The sequence below is a fragment of the Pieris brassicae genome, chromosome 3 (assembly GCF_905147105.1).
Source record: "Pieris brassicae chromosome 3, ilPieBrab1.1, whole genome shotgun sequence".
In the NCBI taxonomy this organism is placed as follows: Eukaryota; Metazoa; Arthropoda; class Insecta; order Lepidoptera; family Pieridae; genus Pieris; species Pieris brassicae.
In genome coordinates, this window is record NC_059667.1 from 4,977,875 (window position 1) to 4,990,833 (window position 12,959).

Consider the following 12,959-nt stretch of genomic DNA (forward strand, 5'->3'; position numbering starts at 1 on the left):
GTGGGCCCTTTGGGCATTAACATCGTTCTAAAAAAATAAAAAAAGTCGTAGATATTTCATATTGTAAATACTAAAAAAAAATTGAGAGAATGGATAAAAGGTCTTGGAAATTATTTACATACAATTTAAAACAATGATTAAATTGGCTTTAGCGTCACGTCACTTTTAACATCATGCGACACGTACCGTGTTTGTTTACTTGCATCGTACCGAAATGCAAAAACACTATATTAACACCAATAAAGTGTTAAGATGATGATGATATTAATTAATCCCTAATTGGAAAGGCAAAGGACTTTAGTCCATACGTCCTTACACAAGTACTGGCGTATTTATTTGAATATGTATATGGCGTATCTCTGTTTTTACAATAGAGTAAGATTATGGGAAGGGATAAGGATCTTCTACATCATGTTTATTTGTAGTGAAAGTCAGTTTTTAATACAGCTGCTCAAAAAGTGGCGTATTGCAGGGACGTATAGCGTTCGGGATGTGGGCTATTACACACTCGACCTTTTTCTTTACCTTATCCGCACTCGGGCGTTTTCTTTCCTAACTGTTAAAACAATGTCTATTAAAAAGAAAAAAAAAACACGAAGTTCTTACTAAAAAAATTCATTGAAGTTCAAGCAAATATTTCTAGAAAGAAACTACAATTTTTTTTCAATATCAGATTTAATGATTTGATTCAATGAGTTATGTAAGGTTAGGTTTCATTTCATTTCGTTAAATTCCATTTTCATTTCATATCAATAAAATATTCTTCTGAAGACTTGACTATGGGGGCATAGTTCCCTTTGCCTACCCAGAATGGGTGAAGAAAATAAATAAAAATATCTGCTTATATTCTTTTACGGTTGGCGCCATTTTCCAAAAATGTTTTTCCGAGTGTATTTGTTGGTTGCACAAAATGAGTAATTTCGACGTTATTTTATTTGAATTAACACCACCCGAACTCTGTATAATTTCACAAAATACTTCGGAGAACATTTTACAACTGTATTAAAAATAGTTGTTCAGTACTCTTGCGGAACCGTCATTGCAACTTCTCCAACAGTCAACCCTCACCTTCGACTGCGCCTCGGCTCAGGTAGACATTTGTCGGCACTGTTTGCAATGACGGGTTTTCCGCAATCGTAATAAAATATACTTTTAATATAGATATGCTATATATTTATACAGGTTATTGTATTTAGTAATTTTCTAAGAAATATTAAGCAGTAATAAAATCACACTTTTTTTGAGCACTCACATTCCTAACTTAGCATTACATTGTGGTTTTACAGAATTTTGATAATTGAATGTCAAAACCATTTTTAGTCATTGTCCTTGATTCACTTATATGGTATGAAGAGTTAAGACAGCTAACCATCCTATAAGGGCTGTGAAAATTCCAATCAAAGTAAAGTATTACGGTAAACACAGTTTATGGTGTAGTTTATAATAATAACATATTTATTACTATACAAAATTTTATTCAACTCCCCACACTTCTTCAAATGCTGAACAAATCTTTGCACAAGTCAATGCAGCTGATAGAGGATAGTTACTTATAGATATTGCATCTTCTGAATAGTCCACCTCTATTTTACCATGTGCCATTGCTCCTATGATCATTACAATTGGATCTTCTTTAGGAACTAATTCCCGACTACTCTTTACAACTTTGGAACTGAATGACATAGTGATTTTTTTCACTCCAACAGGCAAATGTGATGTTATTGGGTTTTTAATAACTTTAAGGAGTTTCATTGGGCCATCAGATGCTCGAATTGAAAATTTGTGCAGTAGCTGGACTGAAAAATGTACATGATGTTATTATTTCAAAAGGCATGTGGTTCATATACTAAAAACAAGGAAGGTATTTTGTGATCTTTCAAATTATTATTATACCCCAAGTCAAATTATTTCAGAAATACTTCAGTGGACTGATGGGTCCACATAGTAGTGGTGTGGGACTAAACCTGGTAAAACACGCTCAGTTGTGGAATGACAATGTCGAGGTAATACGGGTGGAATTTCGTTTTCTGCCTTAACATGTGATAATGAAACTCAAGGTATTAATCTAAACAACTCCTTAAAACACTTTCCATGATAAACATAGTAAAAGATGCAGAGTGACCCGATGTCAGGTCAGAATTTATAAAGCTAGTAAAAGTACTACCATACCCATTAATCCAGCAAATCTTTTAAATGTTCTGGGAATCCGTGTTTGTGGATTTATTTCTATTAAAACATTTTTCTCTGTATGAATATAAACTTGCAGAAGTCCCGCTCTGTTTAGTGGTGAGTCCATTAACATAAGAAGAGATTGATGAGTGATATCTGGACGACATGAACCTGGATCTCTGTCATTTTTTCTTAGAATGTTAGCATGATCATCGCAATTTAACAATTCAAAACTATTGCCATTCTGAAATCATACACAGTGAAATTAATAACTAAGATAGAAAGGGTAGCAGAACAACTAGGATAATTAACAAAAATGTGGCCACAGAGATTTTTTATCACAATTTAACAATACAACATTTCACTTTCCATTTTAAAAGCATTCATGTGATATTTAAACAAAAGGTATATCATATTTGTAACTATGAAAAAAAAACATAAATTTACCTTTACTGTTTCTAACTGAGCATTCTCTAATACAACGATTAAACGTTTTTCTTGTTTTTGAATGTGCGATGTTACTAAATGTCGTGGTATAGGATCGAATTCAAAGTCATCTGTATTTTCTGCATGTTTCCTTTTTTTACCCATATCTAGAAATAAAAAGAAATAATAAGCCTTACAAGAACACGAGTCCCGATAATTATAAAGGACTAAAGGGATTAGGGAACTTGATAAATAGTATCAAGGTTAGAAATTATAATCACCATTACATATAAGTTTAAAGTAAGAACTTAGAAAACTAATTAATACTTACTGTATATTTATCTTGCCAGTATGTTTTTATATGAAATAAAGAACAACCACGAGGATGTATGGTTTTTATTTCAAAATTGTAAACAAACAAATAAAACGAGCTGAGCGGCTAGCTTCCATGTGAGCTGTCACAGTTGACAGTATCTTATTCTCAATGTAATGGGTCAGCTATTGCTATCTCATGCATATACTCAATATTGAATGAGATAGCAATAAAGTAAGGCTATTAACCAGCCTTACAGAACCTTTTTTTACAGCAACTCTACTCTATTATGTACCTATGGTTCGTCACTTAATCTGTGGTGCTCCCCTACTACATCTTTGATGTCGAAGGATGTCAATAGTCAACTGTGTAATTTAATTTGTATTGTTTTATATTTTGAAATTCAACTAAGTCTCTTGTTAATCATACAAAAATATATGTTATTGTAAATCAGTGGTTACTTGTTTCCAAAATAAAAAACTATACTTTGGTATCCATTCCATACTTTAATAAAAAATTATATACCTCTAAAACACGAAATCGTTTTGTTATGGCCAACGACCGGGAGGTTTTGCGTGAAATATGGGATGGAAAACTCCCTGTTTGTTTCCAGCTAGATCAAGAAGAGATTATGGAAATACAGCAACCAGACCCCTTTTATGTTATGGTTCCCCGGTTAAGTTACTTTCCCCTTGTAATTGATAAGGTAAATTTAATTAACCATTTTTAAACTCTTGTTTAATCACAGATCACACAATCATTTTTATTTTAAGATGAAAAGGCATTTTCTTCGTTATATATCCCAAGAAAATGCTGATAATGAAATGTGGATGGATTATAATGGTCAACCATTGAAATGGCATTATCCCATTGGATTCTTATATGATTTATATTGCGGAAATGATCCCCAAACACCTTGGACTTTAACAGTGCATTTTAGCAAGTTTCCTGGAAACATTTTGCTTCACTGCCCAAACAAGTAAGTTCAATTGACATATAAAATGAACAAATAGTTTTATTGAAGCCTAATTGTTATATAAATTAATCTATACTTTTTTCATTGTAGAGATGTAGTAGAGGCACACTATATGTCAACAGTTAAAGAAGCAGATGTTTTGAAACACAGAGGACAAATCATGTCTGCTATGCAAAAAAAAGATCACAACCAGTTATGGTTAGGATTACAAAATGGTATGCATTTACTTATAACACAAAAAAAGTTAAATCTAATTGCCATATTGAATATTCATAACTTATGCAGTACAACATTACACATTTTATATGAATATAACAAATTCAATTATCATTTCAGACAAATTTGATCAATTTTGGGCAATTAATAGAAGACTTATGGAATCACATGGAGATAATGATGGATTTAAACATATTCCCATTAGGATATATGCAGAAGATGGTACATGCACACAACGGTTAATTAGTCCTAAAAACATTGATGGAAGTAGAAAAATAATTCAACAGCTTATAACTGAACTGTATCCAGAAAAACCAGGTAATTTCTAATTCAACAATAAGGATGTTTTGAAATGAAAATAATTTTGAAAATTTTAAGTCTATATTGATGATAAAAAATACACCTTAGATTAAGATTTAAAAAATGTGATTTTTCAGTTAAATTAAGGACACATGGCATCACTATCCCACTTGACACACCACTGCAGTGGCTATCGGAACATTTAAGCTACCCTGACAATTTTCTTCATATCTGTGTGTGTTAGTGCTTTACTATGCTATCATATTATACAGCTTAGTTCAATGTTAAAATGACAATTAAATATATTTACTAACAAGCAAATTATTCTTTTTCTGTAGGAGTGTTTCTGGGTTGATAAGTGAGATGGTTGGTAACAACAATTTGTTACTTGTAATTCAATTCTCAAAAGCAGATACATATTATGAACTGATATCAATCTCAACTAGTCACAAGTACAATGGTTGCTTTTGATTAGGTATTTTACAGTAGCTTGTATGTATATATACCCATGTATCTTGGTTAGGGTTGAAGAATATATATTCATGTATGATATCATATGACATTGGTAATTAGAAGAGATTCTTTGTATCTATTATAAGCTGTCCATCTTCCATACTCTTGGATCTGTATTTATATCAAATAGACAACAGAAACAAGAATTTTAAAATTATAAATCCAGGTACAGGTACTCAGTTGCCATTTCAAATTATTGAGACATTATTATTAGCTTTATAAGCCGTTATTTTTAAAATAATAATTAGACATTAGTAAGTGGTTTTTAACCATTCATAAATCACTCTTGACTTTGTGTTTCTGTATTACATATGGAATTTGTTTTGTAAATCGTTTACAACCATTATTTGCAAAAATGGGCTGATCCTCTGTAGGTCCATATGTAATAACTGACAAAGCATCTCTAAAAAACAATATCTAGTCAATTATATTTGATTAATTGGTGGTACACAAATAGTATTGTAAAGAATCCAAATTTCTCTTCCATTTAAAAAAAGTAATTTAACAAAAAAAAATTATTAAGCAAATTTTCAAATTATGTAATATAATCTATATTATACTAGATTATCATCATCACTCTTTTTGCCTTTGATTTAATCCATAATTACATAAGTATAAAATTATTTGAACTTTTTAAAATTCTAATATCTCAATGTTCTTCCATTAAGGTTAATATAAATATGAAAGAACATTACTGATTAAATAAATAATAATATTTTACAAGGAACTTACACCATCATTTCTTCTGTTGGGTGATATATCCCATGAGCTCTAAATTCAGCTAATGCACATGTTTCAACATGTTGTTGTTCTAGGGGTAAAAATGGTATGTAGTGATCTATTAAATTTTGAGCTATGGTAGCCGATTTTTCAAAACCACCTTTAAAAAAAGAGATATACAAGTTACTCAAATATTATTGACTGATTTTGATAAAATAGTACTGACACAAAATATGAAAACTATTGAATAATTTGTTATAGTAGTAGTCAAGCATGGCCACAAGTTTACACATATTTTGAGACTCATGAAATTAACATAATCTCTAATTTAAATTTGTTAAAAAGTAAACTATGCAATACATATATATTATATATATTTTCCAGTTCATACTTTGTGGTCATAATAAGTTAAACAGTTTTATACGTAAAATTTATAGACATTTCATAATTGATACAATAAAACCCAAAATAATCATTTACCTGTACTGTATGCTGTTCTTCTTATAATTGGTTCAAAGTTTTGAAAATCTACTTCATTTCTTTTTAAACCTTCATTATACAATTCCAAGAGCTTACTAGATATTTCTTTTCCACCAATATTGGAAATAAAAACAAAAATACTATCCCTGTTAAAAACAAATTGTTAATTGAGTTGCATTTTGACAATTAATATAAAATTAATATTCATACCTAAAATCTATTCCATCTACTGCATGGTGATGATCTAACATGGGTTTAATTGCATCAAGAATAGTTGGACACATTTCATGGATTTCATCAAATATAATTAATGAAGTTGGACAATCTTTAACAATCATTTTGACATCATGGATCAGTTTCATCTGCAAATAGTTGTAAAAAAATAGTTAGTATATATAATTATATATTATGTTTCCATAAAATCTAATTCATACCTGCGTCTCATGTATTTTAGTACAATCAAAATCTTTTTTTCCCATAAACATTTTTACAAATTTGCTCTCCATTCCCTTAATGAACAAGGAGTCTGCTATCATACTTGTAGCATAGTTTTTTCCCACCCCAGACCAACCATGCAAACTTATTACAAGAGCTTTCTTGTTTCTTTTAGTGTCATGATGTAAAGCTTCTTTATGAGCACTCAAAATGTTTATTAACTCAGTTACAAGAGGTTGACCAAACATTTTCTGTGATAGTAATTCTTTCAGTTCTGAAAATAAGCATAACATAATCAGTATCCAAATGAAATAAAACATAATTTATTCTTAAAACTTACTGTCTATATCATATGGTACGTATTTTTTATCGCAGCATTCCGTGAAATGACAAATTGTGTTCGACTTTATTGCATCCCATCCAAAAAATGTACCAATGAGTATTGAGGACCCTGCTATTATGGAAATTGGCTCGGTAGACACATAATAAATATTGCTTAGACAAAAGAAAAATAAACAAGTTACATAAATTTTTTTGCTTTTCATTATTTTTGTTTTAATCGTTAGCAGAAACCTTGTAAAACATATGTGTGTGTTGTTGTTGCTTTGTACAATAAAAAGTAACTTAATATAATTTTATTGATCGTTTGAAACGGCTTAATAAATAGGATCCTAATTTAAGTAAATATTAGTCGCGTAAGCAGAGCGAACACTAGCAGTCGATAGAATATTATTTATGGTTATTTCTAAAAGGGTTAAATCGTAGCCACAGCTCAAAACTGTTTTTTTGAATAGTATGGCAATAGTTGGAACTTTATGCCAGTTTCAAGTAAAAGGCTGGGAAAAACAGATACATATTTTAAAACGTCGGTATTATATTTTTGACAGTTCGGATTTTGTGATTCTTGTCTTCTCAGAGATGTTACGGTTGACAGTACCTTCAAGTCAACAAGTGCCTATGAAAGAACGTTGAGAAATAAAGTACTGAAATGATCGAGTTGATTGTAGAAGCCATCGACAGAATTTCTGTTGCAGAATAGAAAAAACATTGCGATCATGTAAAGAAATTTAAAATAAATACAGAGTTACCAATACTGAGTGACTCCAGTGAAAAAAAAACACTCGAGTCCATCACTAGGATGAACGACGGTTGAGACGTTTCGAGCGGCGACGCTCCTCGTCTCTACCACACCAAGGCCCATACGATATCCGCCTCCTAGAAGAGGAGCGGATAAACACATGCAAGATAGAATACCTCATATTGGACCGGTCAAATCCTCAAATTAGTAATAAGTCTTAAATATAGATTATTGATCGTGCACCTTATATAAGGCCGATTCAATTGTCATATTTAATTAAGTTCAATAATTGTAATAGTTTGATTAAAGTTATTTATATATGTTGTTTTTTTATTCACCGCTGGCCCTTAATTAGAGCGTCAAATGATTTACTAATATTGCTCTAGCAATAAGGCCGCCAGTTGTACTGTTTTGTAATGTTTGTGTTTATTTTCTGTAAATTCTTGGTGCATATAATGAATAATTTTACTACAGTTACCAACATCTAATAAAAAAGAGCGTACATACAAAGTCAAAAGTGAAACTTCTTTGTAAATAAATTATTTCTAAGGATCCCCTCAAATAGATCCTCATGTACCAGTATATGATCACTCCATTTATTTGTATTTCTATTTTCACACTGCCTACGTGCTAATGATATTATAGATAAGTTTGCGTTGACTGCACAAGACGTTATACGACAGAATTGCCATCTAAAATTCTAATATGTAACTACTAAACGACATCAACCAACAGCGTGTATTTTTTCTCGATCTCCCTAACACTTTCTCTCGATCTTTCTTACTTGCTTGCTCTCTTACTCGCGCTCCATGGCTATTTGCTTCATGCTACGAGCGCCCTTTCTAACTCTCTCTCGATCGGTCTCGATCGCTTTCTCCCTTTTCTTCAACAAAAACGCTGCACAGATGTGCACGAAGATTCGTGGCGCTAATAGCCGTAAAAAATTTACCCTCATGTGCCTAAAAAGTTCCACTTCAAAAATCCAACTAAAATTTATTTATGTTTTTCCTTGCATTATTAATTACAATAATATTTAAATATATAACGGTTCTGAATTGCTAGGTATCATAGGTAAAAAATATTTTATTAATAGTTCAGGTTACAAAACATATCATATCAGTTGTTCCTAAGTGTGTGTCTCATTTGTTTAAGCCTAGAACTGTATTTTCTAAATAAATATAGTATATATAGTTTTATTAAGACATTTCAATAAATTAGTACATAAGTCTGCATGACTTCAAATTATTCCCCTTATAATGGTTAGTTTTTATACTAATATCCATGACATTGACAGCGACGCTCTTACAAGCCGAGAAATTAGAAAAGTACAAGTACCGTCGATGCGGCCTCGTTGTTTGATAAGCTGAGTTTACTGTTAAACAAAATTACTCTCTAAATACATGTCATAAAATGGCCTTAAATTTTAAACTTGAATCAGGTGTTCAGTTACTGTCACGACTATCAAAAAAATCACTAATTAGAAATTTTTATCCTACTCTGTTCAAGTGTGGTCCGGAAATAGATGAAGTTATTGAAATATTTAGTAATAATACCTTAAATCCGCTGCTGTATGATTTGATATCAGAAGCCCTGCTCCCGCATTTAGTTGGGGGTGTTGAAACTGGAATAGTAATTTTTAATACTGATGGAAATTTTGATATAAACAAGTTCATTGAATTATTTAAGGACAAGCTTTATGCCACTGTAACAAAAAAGAATATAATCAATTTGAATGATGAAGCAATGGATATAATTATAAATGGTTGTTTAAACAATTTCACTGTAATAGATGTGAATGATCCTTCTCAATTCATAGTATCTATTCAAAATTTAGATAATATTTTAATGAAAAACTCAAATATATCATTAATAATATTTAATACTTTAAGTGCATTTTATTGGTCAGAACAAAGTTTTAAAGTTACAAAAATGGATTTATATTTAAAAAAGCTACTTAAGTTTGTACAGAGAATAACTAAAGACTTTAAAGTAGTGATTTTGTACACAAGACCTGAATATTTTTGTAGTAGCAAAGAAGCTATAGAAAATCTGGAACCATGTTGTTCCATGCCAACTGAGGAGAGAATAAATTACCGGTTGCAAGTTAAATATTCAAGTAATAATAGTGACTACAATTACATTATTGTACAAACTGCTGACAAACTTGTAAAAATACCATTTTTATTAATTAATGGAAATATATCTTGGCAGAGTTAACTAATTATGTTTCAAATAGCATAGGTAAACTTGAATAAAAAACAATACACATTTTTATTCATTTTGCAAAATAAAAAAAATATAAATTAATTGTACAAGTATTAATACTGATATAAAACCTTATTAAACAATTATGCATGTCTTCTATAAGTTTTAATACTTTTGATAAGTTCATCAAATAATTACGTTGTGTTTTAATATATAAGTAAATCTATGAGTATGTTAAAATAACTTTAATATTTTACATTATATTCATAAAATATGCTAGAAAAATTGGGTTGGTTAGGTAAAAATATGCCCTTATTAATAACAACAAAATCAGTCTGTTGTAACTAAAGTAGTACTAATATCTTTCCATTAATTAGTATTTTAATTGTGTGTAAAAGTTTTGACAATGATACAGAAGTGTTTATTTAAGTTAAACAGTATAAGACTGAAAATTATTTTTATTGCCTTTGTTTTCACTTCATTGCATGTTTTGTATTTGATTGACTTATTAACTGTCAATCTAATTTTTAAGACAGCTACACATATAATCAAGTATTTTTCTCCTGTTGATTTTTTTTTAAGATTAGTAATAATTTTATTTACTCATCTTTTAAAGAACTCGAGACTTCAATTACATCATTAAATATATCACATAGAAAAAAGTAGCAAGGCCATGGTTAAAAAAGTCTAGGTTTTCCCATTTACTAATTGTATGAGAAAATGAATATCCAGTTTCTTGTATTGAAAATGATGCTTCAAACATCACTCCCAAATATGCCAAGTGTATGACAGTTATAAATGAAAATAAAGTGTTTAAAAATACTGTTAAAATGCGATTTTTCTTATATTTATGCTCACACTGCTTTGTACATGGGTTTGCTAGGCAACATGCTTCTAAAGCAGATGCAACTTTAAGTCTAAAATTATATTCAATGTAAGAAAAAGTTCCTATGCTTAATAGTACAGCTGATAGCTGAAAGTTACATCCATGGAGCAGTGATGATATAACATATGTAGATAGTATTGCAAAGAATTGCCCATAGGCATGACATGATTTAAATACATAATTCTTGAGCCATTGGTGCATAGGAATGTTCCAAAATATAACAACTTGCACTAATGATCTTGGTAACTCAATAAATAAAGGTTTTGTGATTTGGATTTCAGAATGGCAATCATTTGTCAACCCAAAACCAGCACTCAACATAGAAACCATAGACATGCTTGATACAAAATAATGAGACATCCTGAATGCCTGAGCATCTCTATATGCTAAAAGCCACTTGGTACTATCATCACTGATGATCCAAGGCACAATACAATTAGATAAGTTTAAAAATATTAATGCCATTGCCAAGTTTCCTGCAATTACTTTAATCCATCTCTTTGTTAAGAATTTTATACCTAAGTATTGATCATAAGTGTGGAATGATATCCAAGGACCCAACATACAGTTAGCTGGACAAAATATGTAACCGAAAAATTCTACTGGGTTTATCATTTTCTTAAATAAACTTCGATCCAGTTCTATAGCTACTGATATTATCTTCATAGAGGCTATCATTTGAATTCCTCGTATTTGTTGCCACATCTTCGGGTTGATTAGATGTAACTCACACAAGAGCAAAAACGATATAACACACAGACAAGTTATAGGTCCTCTCACTCTTTTTCTTGAAAACAATGATAAAATTAAAATAAGTATATATACACTTAATGTAAGTCCAAAGATCCAAACAATAGCCAATCCTATACTATGATACAACAGTAGGCCCCCAATAATGAAGCTCATGCTATGACGAACATTATGAGGCATGGCAATATATTGTATAGCCATTCGTAAAGTAACACTTGCTATTAGTAAATCTTTTGCAAATCTTAACCCTTCATAGAGGGTAGGTTCAACACAAAAAGATAAATATGACCAAGTACTTTCAATATATTCCTCTTCATCCATTTTTTTACTTTTTAAGATGACTAATAACTTAAGGAGACTTCCCTTATCGTCAAATTATTCACGGAGAATGAAAGCATAATGTCTATTACTTAATTTTTTGTTTGATAAATCGATGCTTCATAGCTTCAGGTTGTTGTTTTGCTCTTGATCTTTAGCTAAATTAAATTAGAATTACTTTTACGTATAATATTCACTTTTCTTTTAAAATGAAAAATTATTCACAATTCACGCTTTAAGATTTTATTTTTCTTTCTTAGACTTGACGTAGTCACTCCGTTAAATTTAAAAACTCGCATCACAGATATCTTACTATGATATTGGTCTACGATTAAACTAAAAAACAAATTTAGCACAGATTTTAAACTTACTTGCTGTTGCTTGTGTTTATTTAAAACATAATAAAACTACTCATTTAATTATAAGAAATATTTAATCAATCAATTATTTATTTAGAATAATATGTATTTACAAATAAAAATCATGTCAATCATGCTGAACTAGCTAGTGAAAAAAGTTGTTGGTCCTAATGGGTAAAAAGAACAAAACCATACAAGAATTTTTGTCGTGTTTTATTTTCGTAGCTTAACAGTAGTTTTCCTTTGGATGGCAGAGAATGGTCCTTCGTCGCCAGTTTTGATTGATAACAATAAAATGTCGATCGGTATTACTCAAACTGTATTAAAAACACATGAATTATGTTAAGGTATTTTTTATGTTTCTTTTTTTAATTATTTAATGACAAAGACGTTTACGACACTAAAAAAAAGTTATCTGGAAACATTACATTTGATGTATTGAATTAAACGTATAGAGAAGGATTCGGAAAGTAAAACACTTACAATATTAAGATATTTTTTTTATTGAATAATTCATTGTTATAAAACAGCCTAGTGTTTTTTACCGATTTTCTTAGTTTCGACTACTTTTCAGACTATAGCTCAAAGGCTACTAATATTATACTTCTTTATATTTAATGCTTCCTTAGAAAATTCTTAGTAACTCATTTCTTGTTTTAATTTATTTGGTATAAGTGTTAGGCAACTGATACTTTTTACAAAATTAAGCGGTAATGTTACAGCATTCATCATATTACAATATCCTGGTATATTTAACTGATATAACATTTTTAATTAGTTTTGTTTTTGACTGAAATCGAGTATGGATTACATAA

The 12,959-nt window shown here is 30.1% G+C and overlaps 4 protein-coding genes across 5 annotated transcripts; 1 reads left to right on the top strand and 3 right to left on the bottom strand.

The window, feature by feature from the left end:
• Window positions 1-758: 758 nt before the first annotated feature.
• On the bottom strand, window positions 759-3,076 carry LOC123706834 (ribosomal RNA small subunit methyltransferase NEP1). Its single transcript, XM_045656320.1, has 4 exons — window positions 2,927-3,076; window positions 2,617-2,762; window positions 2,170-2,413; window positions 759-1,796 (listed from the first exon to the last, which is right to left on the bottom strand). Exons 2-4 carry the CDS (start codon window positions 2,758-2,760, stop codon window positions 1,474-1,476), a joined length of 711 nt encoding a protein of 236 aa, XP_045512276.1. The 5' UTR covers window positions 2,761-2,762; window positions 2,927-3,076; the 3' UTR covers window positions 759-1,473.
• Window positions 3,077-3,273: 197 nt separating this feature from the next.
• LOC123706833 (autophagy protein 5) lies at window positions 3,274-4,716 on the top strand. Of its 2 annotated transcripts, none has more exons than XM_045656319.1 (5): window positions 3,274-3,614; window positions 3,682-3,887; window positions 3,975-4,099; window positions 4,221-4,401; window positions 4,515-4,716. In XM_045656319.1, exons 1-5 carry the CDS (start codon window positions 3,459-3,461, stop codon window positions 4,642-4,644), a joined length of 798 nt encoding a protein of 265 aa, XP_045512275.1. In that variant the 5' UTR covers window positions 3,274-3,458; the 3' UTR covers window positions 4,645-4,716. The 2 variants fall into 2 exon arrangements, with proteins under 2 accessions (XP_045512275.1, XP_045512274.1); XM_045656318.1 differs by having other exon boundaries at window positions 3,277-3,614; window positions 4,221-4,418; window positions 4,538-4,716.
• LOC123706832 (torsin-1B) lies at window positions 4,463-7,395 on the bottom strand. Its single transcript, XM_045656317.1, has 6 exons — window positions 6,889-7,395; window positions 6,548-6,822; window positions 6,324-6,475; window positions 6,114-6,259; window positions 5,646-5,793; window positions 4,463-5,316 (listed from the first exon to the last, which is right to left on the bottom strand). The coding sequence occupies exons 1-6, from the start codon at window positions 7,091-7,093 to the stop codon at window positions 5,187-5,189; spliced, it is 1,056 nt and encodes a 351-aa protein (XP_045512273.1). The 5' UTR covers window positions 7,094-7,395; the 3' UTR covers window positions 4,463-5,186.
• Window positions 7,396-9,493: 2,098 nt separating this feature from the next.
• On the bottom strand, window positions 9,494-12,064 carry LOC123706829 (protein-serine O-palmitoleoyltransferase porcupine). Its single transcript, XM_045656310.1, has one exon. The coding sequence runs from the start codon at window positions 11,786-11,788 to the stop codon at window positions 10,463-10,465; it is 1,326 nt and encodes a 441-aa protein (XP_045512266.1). The 5' UTR covers window positions 11,789-12,064; the 3' UTR covers window positions 9,494-10,462.
• Between the last annotated feature and the right edge of the window lie 895 nt (window positions 12,065-12,959).